The sequence below is a fragment of the Momordica charantia genome (assembly GCF_013281855.1).
Source record: "Momordica charantia cultivar OHB3-1 chromosome 1 unlocalized genomic scaffold, Mcharantia_2.0 BLBB01000001.1, whole genome shotgun sequence".
In the NCBI taxonomy this organism is placed as follows: domain Eukaryota; kingdom Viridiplantae; phylum Streptophyta; class Magnoliopsida; order Cucurbitales; family Cucurbitaceae; genus Momordica; species Momordica charantia.
In genome coordinates this window covers 12,911,140-12,931,985 of record NW_028275157.1, presented here as the reverse complement: position 1 = coordinate 12,931,985, position 20,846 = coordinate 12,911,140, and the positions used below count along the sequence as shown (strand labels likewise).

The 20,846-nt window shown below is 33.6% G+C and overlaps 3 protein-coding genes and 1 long non-coding RNA gene across 9 annotated transcripts; 3 read left to right on the top strand and 1 right to left on the bottom strand.

Annotated features, from left to right (window-relative positions):
- Positions 1-87: 87 nt before the first annotated feature.
- Positions 88-4,513, bottom strand: LOC111023157 (glutamate dehydrogenase 1). Of its 4 annotated transcripts, none has more exons than XM_022300527.2 (9): positions 4,372-4,513; positions 2,400-2,554; positions 2,144-2,257; positions 1,680-1,901; positions 1,499-1,573; positions 1,307-1,423; positions 880-1,206; positions 714-800; positions 88-624 (listed from the first exon to the last, which is right to left on the bottom strand). In XM_022300527.2, exons 2-9 carry the CDS (start codon positions 2,505-2,507, stop codon positions 439-441), a joined length of 1,236 nt encoding a protein of 411 aa, XP_022156219.1. In that variant the 5' UTR covers positions 2,508-2,554; positions 4,372-4,513; the 3' UTR covers positions 88-438. The 4 variants fall into 4 exon arrangements, with proteins under 4 accessions (XP_022156219.1, XP_022156218.1, XP_087977278.1 ...); XM_022300526.2 differs by having other exon boundaries at positions 2,400-2,551; positions 4,372-4,512; XM_088121152.1 differs by lacking the exon at positions 4,372-4,513 and adding an exon at positions 4,307-4,327 and having other exon boundaries at positions 2,400-2,551.
- Positions 4,351-5,986, top strand: LOC111023159 (uncharacterized). The gene is made up of 2 exons (XR_002603080.2): positions 4,351-4,489; positions 5,677-5,986. It is a non-coding gene; the product is annotated as an uncharacterized LOC111023159 (long non-coding RNA).
- A 6,096-nt stretch (positions 5,987-12,082) lies between these two features.
- LOC111023174 (uncharacterized) lies at positions 12,083-12,689 on the top strand. Its single transcript, XM_022300550.2, has one exon. It carries the CDS (start codon positions 12,272-12,274, stop codon positions 12,524-12,526), a length of 255 nt encoding a protein of 84 aa, XP_022156242.1. The 5' UTR covers positions 12,083-12,271; the 3' UTR covers positions 12,527-12,689.
- A 2,868-nt stretch (positions 12,690-15,557) lies between these two features.
- On the top strand, positions 15,558-19,487 carry LOC111023183 (FMN binding protein). 3 transcript variants are annotated; one of them, XR_015788976.1, is made up of 12 exons: positions 15,558-15,794; positions 15,881-15,946; positions 16,155-16,241; positions 16,417-16,515; positions 16,642-16,737; positions 16,926-16,991; positions 17,082-17,172; positions 17,406-17,473; positions 17,562-17,627; positions 17,905-18,004; positions 18,074-18,124; positions 18,689-18,753. XR_015788976.1 is itself a non-coding variant. In XM_088120046.1 (12 exons), the coding sequence occupies exons 1-12, from the start codon at positions 15,639-15,641 to the stop codon at positions 19,253-19,255; spliced, it is 972 nt and encodes a 323-aa protein (XP_087976172.1). In that variant the 5' UTR covers positions 15,558-15,638; the 3' UTR covers positions 19,256-19,487. The 3 variants fall into 3 exon arrangements, 2 of the variants coding, with proteins under 2 accessions (XP_087976172.1, XP_022156249.1); XM_088120046.1 differs by lacking the exon at positions 17,905-18,004 and adding an exon at positions 19,224-19,487 and having other exon boundaries at positions 17,562-17,636; positions 18,054-18,124; XM_022300557.2 differs by lacking the exon at positions 17,905-18,004 and adding an exon at positions 19,224-19,487 and having other exon boundaries at positions 15,560-15,794.
- Positions 19,488-20,846: the final 1,359 nt, after the last annotated feature.

Sequence of the window (20,846 nt, the reverse complement as noted above, 5' to 3'; positions counted from 1 at the left end):
ATTGTCATATTTTGCTTATTGCTGAAACTTCACAGTGCTGCGTGTTTCAACAGAACAATAACTCGTTGTCTCCATATCTTATGGTACTGTCGAGAAATTATTCTCATTTCTTTTATAAGGACAAGAATTCATGAATGAGACATTAAAGTTTGTAAGCAAATGAATGGCTGAAGCCCTAGAAGCTTTAGAGGGCAACCCTTCTCTTATCCAGACTCAATCCACAGATCTATTAATAGGTATTAAAAGGAAGCAAAACTACGCCACCAATCTGGCGTTTTATAGGGCAGAAATGACAATCCTTGCATGCTTGTGCAATAAAAACAACTAATCCTATGAAATAAAGGGTGTTGTATGCAGAATATGACAGGAAAGGAAGCGCCATTGGGGCGAGGGAGTGCAGCACCTCCCTTTTATTTAGAGCTTGAGAGAAGCAGCTTCTCAGGCTTCCCAACCCCTAAGCACAGTGGCCCTGGCGACACGGTTGACACCGAGTGTAAAAGCTCCCATGCGGAGATCACAATTGTGGGTTCTGCACATCTCCTTCACATCTTTGAAGCCCTTTGTCATGTAAGTCTTCAGCTCATTGTTTACCTTTTCTTCCTCCCACATGAAACCTTGGATGTTCTGCAATTTTGCTTGTTCAAATTGAGTTGTCAGTATGTGTTATCTGTTTTGGAAACGAGTTAGTGAATGAATGAATAAAAAGTGGATACCTGAACCCATTCAAAGTAGCTAACTGTAACTCCTCCTGAATTTGCATAAATATCTGGGAGAATAACAACTCCTTTTTTTGACAAGATCTGTAGATGACAAAAATGCTATGAATATCTGATTTTTGTTAATATCTTCATTTGGTCTGATGTTCATTTATGTTCTCACCTCGTCAGCCTCTGGGTCTGTTGGGTGGTTGGCTGCTTCAATTATGAACTTGGCTTTGATTTCATTAGCATTTTCCTTGTTGATGACGCCTCCGAGGGCTGCTGGTATTAGTATGTCACAGTCCTCAACCAAAATAGATTTGGGATCAATTGGATTCGCCCCTTCGAAACCTTTTACTCCTCTGTGTTCATTTGCATGCTTTACTAAGCTCAGAATATCTATTCCATTGCTATTCTTTATGGCTCCTGTTACATCACTTATTGCTACAATCTTCCCCCCATTTTCACTGATCAGTCGGGCTGCCCATGATCCCACATTGCCAAAACCCTGACATATCAGTTCATATTTCCAATTAGAATAGAATTGTATATATTGATGTTAGCTTGAACCAGGAATTTTCTAGTAGCAACAAGGTAAAAGTGTGTGCCTGAATGACAAATCTTTGACCAGATATGCTCTTTCCATGCTCATTTAGTAGGGCCTCTGTTGCGTACAACACGCCTCGCCCCGTTGCTGCATCTCTGCCCAAAGACCCACCCAGATCCTAGTTTGGCGAAAGTCAATTTCGATAAGACGTGTTAATTATAATGTATGAAGTTGTGGCTTATCAGTGACTTACAATTGGCTTCCCCGTTACGACTGCTGGTGAGTAGCCATGGAACTTAGAATACTCATCTAGTATCCACGCCATTGTCTATTCAAATGAACACACTCAGATTAGGATGGAGACAATCTGAAAACTGAAAGTAAAACAAACCCAAGTACTTCAAATAAAGTTTGATTGTGTATATGTAATCAACCTGTGGACCTGTCCCCATATCGGGTGCTGGAACATCGGTGTGGACACCAACAAGATCGTGTATCTTTTGAGTGAAAACTCGTGTAAGGCGCTCCAGCTCTGAGATGCTTAGTTCCCCAGGATCACATCCTATCCCTCCCTTGGCTCCACCATAGGGTATATTTGCAACTGCTGTCTTCCATGTCATCAATTGTGCTAAAGCATTTACCTCATCAGGATCAACCTGCATTGGAAATCATATTACTTGTATAAATTATAACAGCAACTATGACTCCAGATCGTCAAGGTCTTTGGTTCAAGCCTAGGTTGAAAATTTAATAACTTAAAACTTTTCTTGTCTCCTAAAGTTAGCTTCTTTGAAAATTAGAAGGGAATGAGCCATGAGCATAATACAAGGAGTCGTGCCCCCGACACCCAAATCATAAGAAGATAATAAAGACTCTGGTTCAGAAGAAACAAACAAACCTCCGGGTGATATCTAATCCCTCCCTTCATGGGTCCTCTTGCATTGTCATGCTGCACCCTGAATCCAACAAAGGATGCCAAGGAGCCATCATCTTTGGGTATGGTACACTCAACCTGTCATATTCAAAAGGCTTATTAAAATTACTAATATGTCTTTGGAAGATGCATCCTTCTGAACTGTTGAATTAGTACATGTCTGTGTTTCTGATAGTATCTAGTCAATTAAACAAACAAACAGCCACCAGAAGAACCAAACCTTGATTTCTCTAAATGGAATGAGCAAGCTCTTTTCGAGCTTCGAGTCGAGACCCAGAAGCCTAGCAGCAAGCTTGAAGTTTCTGTTGGTAGCCGCTAGTGCATTCATGGTTGATTCCCGGGATTATCTAGAAGTGTAACCTGCAGCTGCAGCTGCTTTGTAGAAAACAAAGTCAGTTCTCTTGGTATATGTAATAACAAACTACCCAGTGGAATGGAAAACAAAATGACAAAAAAGAATATAAAGCTCATCCAAGTCAAGCCTCATGGAAATATGCTTAAATCCAGTTGAAGATATGATGAGCTTTGAACCTTGAAAATTCTCAAGAGCCAATGTCATTAGTTAAAAATCCCAAGCCAAGGCATACAAACTAAGGATACTGATGTATTTCTAAGCAAGTGGTAGCCATTTATATGAATAGATTCAGTCCAAAACCCTCAAACGAAAGCTGAGTTATAGTGTGGCAAGTTTGAATGTTATTATCATACTTCTGATAGAACAATATTCCAGATTCATGAATCCGCCTCTTGACATCAAGAACAATTCATCTTTTTCCTTTTGTCTTGCCAAAAGATTCTACTGAACCACAAACCTTGGGATCTGCTGAGTGGTGGTTTGGCTGTCAAGCTTTTGTAGATGAACGTGTTTATTCACTTTGATATTTGTAACAAGAAATAGTATGTTTCCTGAGTGCTTTTTCAATAGTCCCTCTGTTTAAAATATTCCAATTTAGCTCCTTTTGTTCTAATACTTTTCATGTACACATTTTTATCGGCAACTGTTAAAATTAGCTGATGATAAGTTTCCATGACTTGATCCTTAATGAGTTTCGACAACTGTTAAAATTAGCTGATGATAAGTTTCCATGACTTGATCCTTAATGAGTCGGTAGAAATTTAGAGAGGGGTACATGAGAGGAAAAAGGGAAGTTTTAGTCCTGCAAAATTTTCTAAGAATTTGGTAGAAAGTTTTGACTTTTCTTCTTCTAGTAGCCTAATTTTTCCTTTAAATTTTTACTAAACCACTAAGTATCATGTCACATACATATATAATTTCATAGACAATTTTTACATTCACCGACGTGAAGGGTATAAAATAATTAGAACATCAGGAATGCGATTAAATCGAAATAGTTTAATCAGTAAGGACTAAATTAAAAAAACAAAAAACTAAACATTAGGGACTAAAATATATATTTAGGAATATAGACTTGATTAGATGATGAGTCTAAAATCATATTTGGGGTTTTGTTTGTTCTAACAGATAACCTATTTTTTTAGAACACCAAAGCTGTTATTTCCAACAAAATATGAAAGCTTGTGGACACTCTGCACAGTTCTACTGTATAATTTTTGAAAATGAGATTTCTTTTTCTAGGGAATTTATTCCATGAATATAAGTAACAGAATCCAACCCAAGTGGTGGATTTTTCACATCATGAAAATAGGCCAAAACTATTGAAAACATTTTTCATGTGCATTTTTTCCAGTATTTGCACGCATTATTGAGGATCTATTCTATATGCTGATCAATTGTCTAATGTTCATAGATTTTCAACTTCAAGAATCTTGTTTTAAATGTGATCATGTTTATCACTCTAATTTCTAAACATTTATTTTGGTACCCCTTGGTGCATTTGACAGGAATCTTATAAAACATTGGACATATGTCACACGTTAGACATAAGATTCGGAAGTTTAGAGACTAATTAAAATTAAATATTACCAAAATAGGACTTATACTAACGAAACAAATGTGGATAGGAATGATTCTCTTTTCCAATATTACATATACATAGTACAGAAGTTATTTTGTCATTGTAAACAGAGAAACTTTAAGTATTTGTTTACTAATATTGAAAGGGAAACTCTGTTTCATATTTGCAGATAGAGAGGGAGAGAGCTGACCTCACTGCTAGCTCCAAATAAAGAAAAGGAAGCAGAGAGAGGAAGCAAACACATTGGCTATGTACCTTAGAAAGTGGAGAGCTCAATCTAAGCCTTCTCAGAAAGGGAAACAGTGATGGAAAAAGGTTCAATTACAGAAGATCAGAGCAGTGGTTTCTGATGAATTATGAGCTTCCCTCCAAGGTATCCATTTATAAACACAAGGAAAAAAAAGAAAGAAAAAAACCCTACAAAATAAATCAAATGGCAGAATCAGATTCCAATTCCTTATGGGATTATACATCCATCTCCTCCACCAGTCTTTGCCAAACTCATATCCATTTGCAGACCCAACATGAAAAATTTTTCAGACTCACAGAGAGAGGAGAATATGAATATTGAGAATATAGTGCAATCTCACTCTCTGACTCACATACCCACAAATGCACTCATTCTATCTCTATCTCTCTCTCTTATATAGGTTACTTTATCTCTCTTACCTAGATTATTTCTCTTTCTCTAGATCGTAAGATTTTTCTGCCCATCATTAAATTTTTGACAAGCAGGAAATGGGAACACTGGGAATGAGGGAGAGGAGAGACTTTTCTTTCAAATAATGAATAGAGTAAAAAATTTAGTTGTGGTTAGTAGAAAGTTTATGTTGCCTCGTCAGCAGGAAAGTATCTTTTTCTCCTCTTTGCTTTTCTCTCTCTCTTGTATAGCTTACTTTCTCTCTTGAATAGCTTACTTTCTCTCTCTTACCTAATTCACTTCTCCTTCTCTCTCGGACAATACTTTCCTAAAGACTAAGATAATAAGATTTTTGTTGCCCACCATTATGTTTTTGACAAGTAGGGGAGTAGAACGTAGGAAAGGGAGTGGAAGGGAGCGAAAAGAGAGACTTTTTTCTTTCAAAAATCAATACAGGGTAAAAAATTTAATTGTGGGTACTAGGTAGTAGAAAATTCATGCTGCCTAGTAAGCAGGAAAGTATTTATCTTCTCTCTCTTATATAAGCTTAATTCCTCTCTCTTGTATGGTTTACTTTATCTCTTGCCTAGCTTACTTCTCAACAATACTTTCCTGAAGAGTAGGATAACAAGATATATCATTCTCTCTTGAACAATACTTTCTTGAAGAGTAGGATAACAAGATATATGCTACTCACTGTTAAGTTCTTGATAAGTAGAAGAGAGTAACACAAGCAGGAAGCGAAATAAATGAATACGAATACAAAATTTAGTGGTAGGTAGTAGAAAATTAACGTGCCTAAATGAGTGGGAGAGTGGGAAAGTATCTTCCTTTTTTTCTCTTTCTCTTGTATAGCTTACTTAGGCCTCAGTTTAGTGAGTTCCAGCTCATATTTCCACTCTTCTTTTTCTCTCTTGCAGTCTTCAATTTGGGAAGGTAGATGGGTTGGAGTGAGAAGCAGGGCTCTGCTTCCTTCATTTCTTGTTGCTAATGGGGAATATGGAGAACCAAGTATGGTTGCTTTCTGTAAAGGTATGCAGTCAATTATAGATGCATCATCATCTGATGATGTTGCTTATTCAATTTTGTATGCAATGTAGTGCATGTATGCATCATCGTAGGACTAAGTCTCTTTTCATATTAGTATGATATTGTTCTATTTCGACTTACGCTCGTTTAATTTTTTATTTTAGATTATGCGTACCTAATATGAGTCGTATTGGTGTAGAAGGTGTCTTTTTATAAACCTGTTTGGGGCAATTGCAAATATGGCAAAAACATTTAGTAAGATTAGCAAAATAGTAATCCCATTTAATTTTTTCAAATATAGCACATTTTTTTTTTAAAAACGGATGTCCAATTCTAAAATGACAATTTTATCGAAATGATATATATCTATAATATATCAGTAATATATTTAGCTACTGATATATGTATGTGATATACATTTGATATACTACTGATATGAGTGTTTGATATACTTGCAATATGTATGTAATATATATCTAATATACTAATGATATGAGTGTCTGTGCAATATGTATATAATATAAATCTAATATACTACTGATATGAGTGTCTGATATATTATTGATATACTACTGACATGAGTATCTGATATCCTACTAATATAAGTTAAAATTTTTGCTATATTTGAAAATTTTAAAAACATGCGACATATTTTGAAATACATAAAAGGTTTTTGCTATCCATTGCCATTTCCCCTACTGTTTTTTTTTTTTATTTCAAGCATATTGATCTTTAATTCATAAACTATTGGACATCTCTTCAAATAATCATCTATTGAATCGATTACTTGTTCATTAGAGTTTTACGTATCAATGATTATATTTTTCAAATTAATTTGAACTCACTTTTGTTTTTCATACGTGAAAAAAATATTTTAAATATAGTATATTAGAGTTATGCTAATGAGATAGAACTCAAAGTTAGAAAAAATTGGATTACCTGTTATCCAATAAACAGAAATACATCAACTAATTTTTTCCGAAGAAATTTTCTAGGATCGTCGTGAGAGACTATTGTTGATGAGAAAAAAAAATTGTTAGTATAGTTCTCTTATGTTGATGATGAGCTATGTCGATGACAAAATCATTCGTCCTACCTCTATTTAGTCAGATGGGGAGCAACTCAAGGTGGATGATACGTGTGCATCAATTCATATAAGATTTTATATAAATTTGATATGGGAATAAGTTCCACTTGAATAGACAAGAAATGGTCTCTTGTTCCTTTATTTTCACACACCATCCCAAAAAGCTGATCAAAAGAATAAGAATATGTTCATTAGCTACCTTGTCCAATTTGGCCTATCTTTCAACTTTATTACACAACATTAATTTCCTCTCTCCAAATTGCACTTAATTTTGAAACCAACCAATCCCAAATGAGATACAAATCAATGGTTTTGTGGGTCAAAAAGGACATTTTACAAGATGAAAAAGTAGCAACATTATCACCCACACTCATTTCTATTATGTTTAGAGCTTTTTTATGGGTTAATCTTTTTTTATCATAAGATCTAAATACTAAATTATTTTCCCTTTGAAGGCCAAACTACAATTGTAAAAATATTTTCAAAGAGTAGATAACAAAAATAAAAAATAAAGATGTTAGGGGTAAATAAGTTCAATTTTTAGGAACCAAACTAATTATATGTAAGTAAAGAATTATTGGATGCTTTACTAAGTAAAATTGAAACGCCAAAGACCATTCATATTGATTAGTTCAAATAAAAATAGAGAAAAAATGATCTCGCCTGAATTCATTGAAGTGATATTATCCTACCAATATGATGTTTCATTACATAGACTTTTCTCCAAGTTTCAATTAAACTTTATAGAAGTAAATGAATTTCTCAATGCTTCATCTTCGTTAGAAATCCAAAACCCATTTGACTAATATAATTATATTAATATGTTAGCTCACTGTTGAATGAATTTGTGTCCCTTATGTGTAAGTATACACTGTCGTTGTGACAAGTAATAAAAAGTTCGAATCCACAGATAATGCTTACTAAACATATTTAAACGCAATATTTTGGACAACAGAAACAAAGAGGATAATATAAGAAATAAATGCTACGGTGCTCAGTGAATACAATAAACTTGAATTTAACTTGAATTTGAGTAGTTTTTTTTTAAAAGGAAAGTAGACAATAAAATGGTTAACAACTGACTTTTTAAAAGGGCAAGGGGGAAAGTTGAATGTGACATTTTCTGGGCTACACAAACGATGCTATAGCACTAACAACGTTGAAATATTGGCCAAACAGACTTGGAGTCTTCCTAGACGTCCTAGATTTTCTACTATTAGGGTTTTTAGACAAACTCAACAACATATGATAATAGTTTATTGCCGTGCTAGGTGAGTCCTATTCCTAAGTACCAACTCTCTAACTCAAGCAGATTCTAGCATAAATTGAAGTTTATCACTCCCTATTACACTTTTCCAAGAGTTAACAAGGAGATATTCCAACAATGGTGATCAAGTATGCTGAAAGTAAACTTTAAACACAACTTCAACTCAATATTCATTCATTATTAACACTAATAGCACAGTTTACAGCTCAAGGAAAGATTTCACAACATTTGGGGGCTTATCTACGCATAATCATGGAAAAAGTAAGAAAACAACAAGAAGAAATACAATGCAAATAGACGCAAGGGTGAAGAGAATGAGCTGAAGTTTTCATCTCCAAGTGGTTTGCCCTGTCTCTTTGTCTCAACAACGGTTTCGGGTCTTCTTCTCTTCCTCTTGACTTCTTTGAACTGTCTTTTGGGAGGATAACTTGAAGCAAGGGGAGGTTGATGTGAAAAATTTGTGTGGAGACTTCCTTTAATGTTGACTTTTATACCCATTCTGTTTTTAGGGCAACAAAAAACTTCCGTGGACCTCAATTCTCACTTCCAGGTGATTACTTCATTTACTGTAGTAACTCCCAGATTAAAGTTCTGTCACTGTCAGCTTGTCGTTTTATGCTCATTTCCGATTCCATAGCATAGTTGATGCTGCATGGAGAAAACATTATAGCATTTCAGGCACAAACTTAGTATAGAATGGGTGCAATTGAGACTATCCTTAGCTAATCTATGTGAACTTCTCACCCAAATAACTCTCTTTTTGGAGAGTTATCACCCCCACTTTATTATTAGAATCAAATATTCTTAAAAAAAACATTAAATATTATTATTATTATTTTTAATTATGGTCACTATGATCCAAAATGTTAGGTCATAGTTCACTAACCAAAGTTGTAGGCTTTGCCTATGTTATTTCACTCTCTCTCTCTTTAGTATATATTGCATAAGCACAAGTTGATACATTGGGTAAAAGGGAATATCTACTTTTGCAAATTAAACCAAGATTGCTTTTTATTTATTTATTTTCTTTTTTCCCTTCTTTTGGTCCCCATCACATATATTCTAGAATCTTGGTACAATTTGAAGGGACCCAAAACGAAATTTAAATGGAAAATGAAGCTCATGTCACCCAAACCCTAAAGAAAAATAATGTAAAAGGCTGATATTTTGAAAGTATGTCAATTTTTTATTCCTTATGTTTAATTTTGAAAAAAAATTCCTACTTGATAACACTCCTGAAATTAAATAATAGAATAGAGGTATAGTGCTTTAAAAATAGTCTTAACTGCCCCTAATTAGTAGAGTGAATTTTACTTCGTAAACTAACAGGACACGAAGGATCGAACTTCCTTACGTTTGTAGTTACTTAGCAACTCATATAGTAGAGTGGTTAATTGCTAACTGTCAAATTGTAGGTTCATATCCTACTTTTTCAATATCGACTTGAATTCCACTTTGTCGAGAAGAGGGTGATACGTACATCAAATTAGGAGCCTCCTAAAGCCATAGAATAGCAAACTGCTATCTCGTTACTTATGCAAGAATAAAAGAGATCCTAATAGAACAAATACTTTAGAAAAAGAGCTCATACCTTGTTACTGGAAATAGAAAGTACTCGATCGAAGTTCAATAAGGTTGAAAGTTGGACAATTTCCTCGTATAAAGACAAGCAAGGATGGAGAGAAAGAGAAAAAATCCTACCTCGATCTCCAACGTCATTCATGGTTCACAGAAAGACTGGACTAAAGTACTACGCTCCTAAAGCTATAGATAGACAATATAAACTTATCAATATCTTGGTATATATCACCAAGCCACAATAGTTTACTGTCTAGATATGACTACTAATTAAGCTTGTCATCTTCTGAATGCTAAATATCTTCTATTAACTCACCCGAATTTAAAACACAGCCAAACCAAATTATTATAAGAGAAGAAGGTTTGTAATTTTGATAAGATTATTGAGAGATCAAGTAGTTTGTAGAATATCATAGACATGGAAACAGGAAGGTTTGGTTGATTTTTTTTTTTTAATCTCATGTCACTAATTCGTTACTCAACTTTAATGACAATGTTAAATAGGAATTTAATTATTATTATTCTTTTGAAATATTAAAAATAAAATTAAAAGTTTGAAATTAAATTTCCAAGTGCATTATATGTGGGGCCAAAATTATGTAACAATTATTGAGGATAAGTATCCCACTTTGAGAGAATTCATGGAATTCCATTTCAGAGTGCAAGATTCCACTTTACTTTGCTGCCCTTTTACTTGATTAAATAAATTGCTTTGAGACTTTTTTTTTTTTTTTTTTTTGTGGAGAATTTATTTGATCAATCAATCATATGCTTAAATTAATTAGTACCTCTCCCTTTTAAAAAATAATCAAAAATTTATTAATTAATGGCACTAACTTTTTAGCCCCTTTATTTGGACAAGCCTTTATGGGATGTTAGCTAGGTTAAAGTGGGCCATTTGGTAGTGTATTTGTTTATAAAGATAATTAAGTATATTTTAAGGTATAAAAATTTTAAATTTTAGTTCCCTCAATTTTTTTTTTTAATTTAGTTTGTTTTAGATTACTTTGTGATATTATTCTATTTTAACTTTTAAACTTTTAAAAAGTAACTATTTTAGAATTTATTGTTATTTTATGATTAATTTTTTCTAACCAATATTTATTTTAGTTAACTTATAGGATGTCAATCAACGTTTCCATCAACATATTAATTTATATATTTAAAATCACATCATCGATCTATTGAGCAAGAGAGGAAGTAGAAGTACCTAACCTGTCTTTTTTTAGTTTAGTAATGGTAGAATTGAATGATCCTGATTAGGATCTGGACAATATTGTAATTGTTTCAAGAACATATAGTGTTGTCCAAGGTTTTGGATCAACAACAAGTGACAGCTTAAGAGGCGTTGCCAATAACATAACAATGACAAAAACAAAAATGGTTACTTTTTTGTTCTGTTACTAAAAATAGACATTTTTAAAAATTCAAAAATAAAAACTAAATTAAACTTGAAAGTGTAAAGAAGGTATGAATATCGACAAAAAGCTCCATAAACCATATCAAATCTAAACTAAAATCCCCTTTCCCTTCCTAATGAAATGAGTTTTTAAGAGTCAATAACAAGTTTGTAACATCTTCCATGATCACAAAAGTAAAAAAAGGAGAAAAAAAATACTACAAAACTAAATGTCTTAAATTTTAATTCAAAGAATAAGATTTCGTTGGATAATAATTTTAATTTTAATTTTTTTTTTTGTTTAAAATTAAACTTTATCTCCTTTTGTTTTGTTACATAGTTTTTAAAACATTTTCGGATTTAATTTGTTAAAAAAAATTCACAAAAAGGTTTTTGTTTTTTAAATTTGGTTAAAAATTCAACTATATTGTAAAGAAAGGCGAAAAAAGTTTTCAAAAAATAGTTTTTATTTTTTAAATTTGGTTAAAATTTCAAATATATTTGTAAAAGAGATGAAAAACTTACTAATGAAATTGTAGGAAAACAAACATAATTTTAGAAAACACAAAATTAAAAACAAAATGATTATCAAACAACACATAAATTAATATTTTTCAAAAATTACCAATTTCAAATATAAAATCAAACACAAACAATGAATAAAACTCCTATCACCTTCATTTAATGAATGATCGATCCCCTCTCATATGTTATTAAACTTATGAAACTAGATTGAACCGATTTTAACTAAAATGAGAAAAGACTTCAAATATATGCGAACCAAGGGGTATGGTTTGGTTTTAGCTCAATCAAAAAATCGAACCGAACCAAACCAAATACACCTTACATCTAGAAACAACAAACTCCACAAAATCCCCAAAAAAATTTTTTTTTAATAATAATAATAAAAACTAAAAACTAAAAACTGGTCAACCATGGCATACCAGCAAAGCCATTGGAGGGCGAAAAGTCAAGAAATTGTAATAGTCAAACAATATTCATCCCCAATTACAAAGCAACCAAATCCACGACGCGGCATTCTTCCCCCTGCGAATTTGCGATTCAATAATATATAGAACCCTAAATCGCAACTCTTCTTCCCCAAAATTTCCCCAAATTCTCCCAAAATCAAACAGCCACTCCTTCCGATTCTCCATGTGTCCTCTCCGATTCATCCTCGTGTTCCTCTCCGCAGTTCTGGCCGGATACGTCGCCTGGAGATCCGCTTCTTCTTCTTCGATTTCGTCCTCCGATGTCGCTTCGGAGAAATCGCCGCCGTCCGACGAGAAGCGAGGAGTAGGGACGACAATTCAGAATGGATTCTGGATCTTCGTGGACATGGCGAGCGGGAGATACCTGTGGAGGAATTTGAACGGATCAAATCAGGCCGCCAAGGTTGAGAGTAATTAGGAATCTTTTCTTTTCTCTGCAAATTTGATTGTGTTGCTGTTGCTCGCTGGTTCTGGCGATTGTTTCGTCAATCATTTGCTTTCTGTTCTTGGCGACGGAGATTGAAATGTCGATATTTGAATTTTAGAATCGAACACGATTGCGTTCTCGAGGTGATTGATTATTTTTTTATTTCTTTTAAGTGATTAAGTTAAAAGTATTTGTCAAGATTATGAACAAAGCATTGATTTTGATTATTTGGTAAAATTAATACTGCTATCATAACCTAAACATAGCTCAATTAAAGATATGGTTTCTTTCGCCACATGACTACGTTAATTTGTATTAGTATTAGAACGAAGTTCTAAACAAAAAATTTTTAGCCGATTTAAAGTTATTGTCAAGGAAAAATCAAGTGAGTATTATGATTGTTTGAAGAGGATTAAGTTGTGAGCTAAAAGAAACTTGAATTACATCTGATCAAATATCGAGTCAATGAGGAAGTGTTTGTTCTTTAATTTAATTCCCGCTCAATATAAGACAAGGCTATTTTCAAATTAAACGGCCTCTTTATTCACCGAATCGAAAGAAGACTTTAGTACAACATGTTGTAGTTAACGTGTAGAACCCTTCCAATTATAATAAAGAATCATTTGTTTGTTGCAGAAAAATAATTTGCCTCTCTTTTGAATCAAAGTAGGGTGGGGGGGAAGCTAGACACTTCCTCATCTTGCTTATGAAGTTTTGACTTTGCTTGATTGTGAAAAGGTTGGAAATCTTTTTCTTCGGGTTAGATTATGGACCAATTAAAAAATGATTTTTATATTCGAAATCCATTAGAACGAAAATGTTATATATAAATGATAAACTCAAAAACCTTGAAAATACTATGAAATATTCGAAATGGTTGGAGTTATAGAAAGATGCCTGTACATTCTTATGTAACCTTTAAATACAAAACGACAACCTTTAAATATAAATGTAAGGTTAAACGAGATATAAAATCAAATCAGTTAGAGAAATTCCGATCGATCAATACTAAGGTATAAAATGATAATTAACTCTTAAATTTAGCCAAAAAGAAAGAGTTTTCCTTTGAATTATGATGTATTCAAAGAACATATATCAATTATTGACCGTAATTATTTCTAATGAATTGTTGAATTTTTATTTTAAAAATGTTAACAAAAAAAATATTTTTTTAATCATTAATATTGTTAAAGATACCATTAGACTTATCATAATTCATCAAACTACTAACAATATTAAATTTATCTTAATTCATCAAACTTTTGAATTCATCGGTAATTTAATCATATTTATGAATTATGATATGATATTATAGTCTAACGAGTTCATCAATTTAAGATATCACTCTATTAACACTAAAATATTGTAGGAAAATGGTTGCCTTGGGATAAATCAAAGTGCAAATAAATCGAAATAGACAATCCTATTATAAATTTTTTTTAAAAAAAGTAGTACAACATGTGGGTGGAGATCCAAACTCACGACTTTATGATCAGAAAGAGGTATCGTAATCAGTTGAGCTATGTCCACATGGTCACTAAATTAAAGTTATTATTTTTTTTAGTACAACGTGTGAGGTTGTGGATCGAATTCACAACTTCTTGATTGTAGATATATGCAAATTACCACTAAATTAAAGTTATTGTTGACTATAGAATTCTTTATTTTAGTACACTAGGGTGGGGAATTCAAACTGGACATATGTGACTTAACCTGTCGAACTATGTTCAGGTATTTAACTATAATATTCCAAAATTAATAAATAAATAAAACTAAATACGGTAGACATTGATACATTAATTTAAAACTTTTAATTTCGGTATTTAAATAATCAAAGTCACACGTTAATTCATTATTATTTTTCTTAAAAAAAGAAAAATTAAAATTATTAAGGTAGATTTTGAACAGATGGGCATTCTTGAGGTCGGATAATGAGTTAAGGTGGAGTGCCAGCAAAGAAACTTTGTGGTGTTGTACCTTACACGTTTGGATGCGTAAATGGGATCAAATTGTCTCGAAGGTAATGTAACATATTTAGGTATTATGTGAGCTCCCTCTATTTATATAGAACTATAGGATGTGATTCCGTTCTTGATTAGTACCTCCATCTTTAGTGCCTATTGTGTTGGTGACTATAACCTTGTAGTGTTAAGTGGTACGTTCGTCGGGTTGTCGCACAGATCTACACGTTATCGAGTTATCTTTATTCATGAAGCAGCACTGTCCAGATGTGGGATATGTGAAGATTCAATTGACTTTGGATGTTCCACTCCTAACACCCTTCATAGATTAGCGCGATAAGTTTGATTGGCCTACTCACTCAAAATATTGGTTTGGTCTAACTCAGCGTTACGTGGGCATTAGTACTCCTCATCTACGTGGACATGTAATAATTGTATATTTCTACCCATAACAAAAAATATTTCTAAAATGTCTAAAAAATGTGCACTAACCTTCTCAAGAGTAAGTATTGCATAATTATAGGTTATTTGGAAAACAGTTTTGAAAATAAATCACTGCTTTTGTCTTTAAGAATTAAGAATTAGAAGATAATAAAAAAGTACAAGAGAGAGTGAAAAGTAAATAATAAATATGATATTTCTCTATTCAAGTTTTTACCAAATGTGTTTTCACATCCTAACTTATGTTATTGCATATTTTAAAGACTCATGCAATCACAATTTGTAGAATTACAAAAATATATATCACAAAAATCAATTAAAAAAGGGGACGCTGAATTTATAGATGTTAAATGAGATAATTTTTTTTTTCTTTGAGTACAACATGTAAAGTGAGAATATTTTTTATCAGAGACGAGACTTAAATTAGTTGAACTACGTTTAAGTTGACTAAAAAAACCAACTTAATGAAAATGATTAAGATTATGGATTTACTTAATGTATAATTAGAATATTCATTACATACGTATATATTTTTTAAGAATGGAGAAAATAATAATAATAATAATAATAATAATAAATCAACCAGACAATATTCTGGAAAATCAATAAATATTTGTGTCTTAATTTGGTAAGAAAGGAGGAGAAAAATCAGGAGCGGCGTGGAGTTGCTAGGACCGGCCGGCGAGGGAGTTTGGTGAACAATGGCGACTGTGGCGCCGCCTTCTTTAATCTTCAAATTTCGTTCTCCCACTGCCTTTAATGGCCGAACCGCCGTTCATTTTCCCCGTTCTTCCACCGCTTTCTTCAATCCTCGTACTCCATTTTCCATGGCCGCGTCAACCGAGTCCACGTCTCAGGTACCTCCTCTTTTCTCCCCTTTCCAGCCATCAATTCGTTGCTTCATTTCTTGTTTTTTGTTAATTTCATTCGTTTTTCTGATCAGACTGTAGCGTCCGGCGATGCTAACAGCAATGAAATTGATATCTCGAAGTTGATTCAAGCTCACCAGGTATTTGTTTGAAAATTTTGTTATTGTCTTTTGTTTGAGATTCGTTGCTGATGAGAGTAGCAATACGTGCCTGTTTCGTTGGTGAAAAGATTGTCGCTCTGGTAGTTTGGTGATGATGGTTTTCAATTTCAAGCTTTGGTTGCTTGTGCAGAATTGCTCGTTGTGTTCTGTCTATTTATCATGTTCTTGCTGAATGATGATGTTTCAGGAGAATGCGGCTCGGCTTTCGCCAGCTGAAGAGATTCGAACTTTGTTGGATCAGAGCGTGCGCGGCATGCTCTCCACCTTTTCCCGGGTTTTGACTCTCTTTTGATCTTTAGTCCTCTTATCTCTATCGCCTTTTGGAATTTGCTACATAGCTATAAACTTGTGACGGACACTCCTAGCGCATTTAGATCTGTTTTTTTTTATCAGTCATTTGCACTTGGTTGATTTCTTAGTCTTTGTTAATAAGGTCTACTCCTGTGCAGAGCTTTGAAGGTTATCCATCTGGGTCTCTTGTTGACTTTGCATGTGATGCTGATGGAACTCCAGTACTTGCTGTAAGCAGCCTAGCAGAGCACGCTAAGGTATCATTCATCCTTATGCATCCAATTGAGAATTTTGGTTTTGGTAGCAATTCTTGTACATTATTGGATTTTATGTGCGAAGTAATCATCAATCTTTTGAAAGTTTGGTCTTTCTTTCCTTTGCAGAATTTGGCAACTAATCCAAAATGCTCGTTGCTTGTGGCAAAACAACCTGAAGATAGGGGAACTTTAGTGGTCACTCTTCATGGTGATGTGGTGTCTGTAAGATATATCGCCTATGTTCACTTTTTCTTTCTTCTTTCCATGTGTTATTCTGTCTCATTGCTTGTGTGCATTCATTAGAATGCATAGATATGTGTCCGTTCGTGCGTGTTTTAAAGGAAAAATGTTGTTCTTGGTTAATGCTACAGCATGATAATCGGAAATTTATGGAATTGTTTGTAATTTAGGTTTCTGAAGAAGATAGACCTGCTGTTCGTGCTGCATATTTGTCCAAGCATCCAAATGCATTTTGGGTAGCTAACCCCTCCAGTATACTTATATTTTGCATCAGATGTTTCTTCTAGTTTATATGTAAAAGATGAATGAACACTTCCTATTTGAAGGTTGACTTTGGTGACTTCCAATTTGTGTACATCAAACCAAAAGTGATACGATACGTGTCTGGGGTTGCAACAGCTTCTTTAGGTTCAGGAGGTTTGTGTACCTAGACTGCATTTTCTCATCTTCTTCCTCTCCTCTGCTTTTGCATATAAAACTTGATCTTAATTTTCATCAAAAACAAAGAAAGAAAGGGTTTTATTTAACTGGATTTCTTGAAGCAGGTCTTTCAAAGTCTGCTTAACTTAAATGTCTCATAACTTATTGCCTGCATATCAGGCCTCTTCTTGCTCACGCATATCTAACTCTTTTTACCTTTTTAATCCAAGAACTAAGTGGTGAAGAGTACAAGGCAGCAAAAGTTGATCCAATAGCTCAATTTTCAAAGCCTGTCACGGTGATGACATCATCTTAAGATCTTGCCTGTTATCTCAATTTTAACTGCAAATCACGTATTTTCTGATTCAGATTCTCCTTTTCTATAGTCTCACATGAATAGAGATCATACTGAAGATACAAAGATCATTGTGAGACACTGGACATCCATTCCGGTAAAACTAATATAATCTAGGCATTTGTTTTGTTCAATTAAAGTTCACTTAGGATGATTAAATATTTGTTAGTTTTCAATTTCAATTACATTTTGGATCGTGTAATCTGTAATGAGCGACTACGTCAAAATTGGATGGAGTAATCTAGGGTGGCTTTTGAGAATAATTTATATGCAAATATACTTTATCAGTTTTAAGTTTTTAATCATTTCAATTTTAGTAACTGAAACTTCTAGCTATGAAATTGCATTTACTTTGTTTTTTTTGGAATGCATAGGAGGGACAACACTAGTTTTCTCAGGCACAGAGAGAGAGTGAGAGAGAGAGAGAGTGAGAGGGACAACGGCCCACCTTGTTCTTACACTGATGTGTTAGCAGTATGTATAATTAATTTATGGATACTTTGTTGAAGTGTCCATGTGAGACTACTACTTCTTTATCTGCAGGTTGATTCGGCCATCATGCTGGATTTGGATAGCCTTGGTATTAATGTCAAGGTATTGGTGCTATTTAATAAATTATTTGTTAAACCTTTTTTGGCTAGTATTATTTCACAAGAAATAATCGTTAAAGTTTTCTGTTCCTTGCTAAAATATTAGATCATGTTAGGGTAGTATTACATTAAAAGTTTACATGTTAGGTTAGTTGTAGTTTATGGACTCATACCTGATCATGGGTTAGATTTCTTGTAGTTCCATTATACTTACCCCTGCATTCATACTATGAATTTTTCCACATCATTTCTAAATAAATAAGGATGATGTGACTAGTAATAAATGAGAGTAGTGCCCATACTACTATAGTGCTGAAAATTTTCCCCCTAATTATGATGTTGTGGACTATTAATCTTGACGGGAAGTGGGTAATTGTTCGCAGGAATTCTGGCCTTGATGCCATGTTATATCGAATTGCTATTAATCTTTAAAGATCAAGCTATTAAATTAATATTTTATGATTAATATATATTTGTTCTTAATAAATGGTGTCCTGACTTCAGTTCTACTTTCTAAAAGGCATATTTTTTCCCTTGTATGATTTCCTTTCTTCTTTTGTTAATTTAGGCCAGTTATCAGGGGGATTCATTTAAGCTCCGTGTACCTTTTCCGAGACGAGCAGAGAACAGAAAGTGAGAATTCTTATCCTCGAATTGTGAATGCTGAGGCAAAAATTGTCTATTGCATGATTTTGTCATTGTGCACTTATATGTTTCTGGTATACGTATATCGCATCCTTGAGTTTACCATTTTGTTGATCAGTTCTTCTATAGAAATAACTGCGTTACTTAAATCATAGGGAAAATTAAATTTTCACTTCAATTTTAGTAGGTCTCTAAATTTTTTTTCTAACTATCAGTCAGGGGTTATCTTGCTTGCTGGCTTAGAGCTCCTTTCTTTAGTTGGGCTTCCTTTCTCTGAACTGGTTTTTTTGTATGCCCTTGGGCCTCGTGTGTTACGTCTTTTTTCATTTTTCTCATAAAAAGGGTTTTTATTGAAAGAAAAAAGAATTGTTATTTGAAAAGCTTGCACCTCTCGTACCCTTGGATATTTAGGCCATTTTCTTTGCATTTCTGCTCACCTTTTCAATTCCACCTTCCAGGGACGTCAAGACTCTTGTGGTCGAAATGCTAGAAGCTGCTAAGCCTCATGTTTAACCGTCTCCACAGGAAGATGTTCAAGATATTCTCTGTCCAATGCTTAAATAAAACTTGTCATAACTTCTCTGACTTAATCTTGGCAATTGGCATCTTAAAGTATTAACATTGCCTCTCATAAAGTAGTTTTAAAGTTATACATGGTATCTGAGAATCTGTAGAATCTGATTAAAAATTGAAATGTTTACTTGTAAATTCATTTTATTTTATATTTTGTGAATTAAATGGCAGGGTGGATTTTAGGTCAAAAGAGAGGCGGCATGAAGGTATTTATTATACGGCTCTCTACTTACTCCCTATAGTTTCCAGTATTATCAAGTCCATTTTAATTCCTCCATAGCAGACTATTGTGTTCTCTGTAGTTGTAAGGATAGGATAATAATTCAGATTTTTTTTCTTTTGAAATCTGTGAGGATTCGAACCAACTTGTGTGCACCTTGACCAATCTTAAAGTATAACCGCTTGACCTTACTATATTTAATTGCTAAGAAAACATGTATAGTATTAAATCTTAGGTAGATAACCACCATAGTTTTAACTCATTCTCTCTAGCCCTTTATTTGACCCAAATGACTACTTGACCAAAAGACCCAAATGGCCACTTGACCAACCGATGGTTAATAATAGTTCATGTTGAGAGCTAAAACTGTTGATTAGTAGATTTCAGTTCAAAGCGTCACTCTCATAGATCAAGAGCTTATTCTTTTGGTTATCATAATCCTTAATTTTGCTTACATCACTCAGCTTCAAGACTGTTTCCTTCTCTTCTCCCTTGGTCTCTGTTCAACTCCTATCTTAGCTACTATTATTGTGTCCTTGTGTTGCTCCTCCTCTTGTTATTGTTGCTGATTCTGCTGCTTCCATAACATCCTTGCCTTCTCCTAACCCACTAAATTCTTGAAATGAATCGGTTTCATTGCTTGAAGAGTTCTTTACTTGTGATTTTCTTCATTCATTATGAGACACCTAATTTTGCATATTTTTACTCCTATAAATGGAGTATTTTATTCCAAGTAGTAGAATTCTAATTCAGTGAACCCTTTTTTTTTTTTTTTAACTTTTTGGGATTTTAATACCTCCCCCTCAAGGGCTAGGTTAGTCAGCAGGAGCTTCGGGTCTCTTGGTCATACTGGTTTAGAGCTTCGAATCTTCTGCTAAGCTCAATACCAAAAATCCTTGGGTCTGGGCCCTGCGGCTTGTACCGATGCCCCTGGATATAGGGGAGCAACGCTCCGACTCCTGGTTATCGAAAAAGGAGACTACTCGTGCCTTCTTTAGATGCAACTTTGAAGAGTGTCACATTTATGGAGAACTATAACTTGAACAAGTAGTTGGGATTTGAACCTATGGCTTTTAGAAGTATAAATATAGTTCAAACTCTCGAACAAGATGGTTGTGTAGAAATTTGAATCGAAGTTTATATTTAATCAATTAAATCATGTTCATGTTAGCAGGAAGATAAATCGTCATTGAAGATTAATCTAGTTCTCTTATCGTTTCACCACCTAGTACCTAGGAATAATGTAAAAGTAGTTTGTTGACCATTTGATTCTTCTTCCTCAACGATA

What these genes read in the sequence shown, in the direction of transcription:
- LOC111023157 (XM_022300527.2), bottom strand. Translation starts at nt 2,507, where the DNA reads ATGAATGCACTAGCGGCTACCAACAGAAACTTCAAGCTTGCTGCTAGG. An exon ending in GGATTAGATATCACCCGGAG is followed by an intron (nt 1,902 to 2,143) that starts GTTTGTTTGTTT and finishes TTTCCAATGCAG; the next exon opens with GTTGATCCTGATGAGGTAAA. An exon ending in GTCAAAGATTTGTCATTCAG is followed by an intron (nt 1,207 to 1,306) that starts GCACACACTTTT and finishes CTGATATGTCAG; the next exon opens with GGTTTTGGCAATGTGGGATC.
- LOC111023174 (XM_022300550.2), top strand. Translation starts at nt 12,272, where the DNA reads ATGTGTCCTCTCCGATTCATCCTCGTGTTCCTCTCCGCAGTTCTGGCC.
- LOC111023183 (XM_088120046.1), top strand. Translation starts at nt 15,639, where the DNA reads ATGGCGACTGTGGCGCCGCCTTCTTTAATCTTCAAATTTCGTTCTCCC. An exon ending in AGCTTCTTTAGGTTCAGGAG is followed by an intron (nt 17,173 to 17,405) that starts GTTTGTGTACCT and finishes TTTTAATCCAAG; the next exon opens with AACTAAGTGGTGAAGAGTAC. An exon ending in AATTTTCAAAGCCTGTCACG is followed by an intron (nt 17,474 to 17,561) that starts GTGATGACATCA and finishes CCTTTTCTATAG; the next exon opens with TCTCACATGAATAGAGATCA.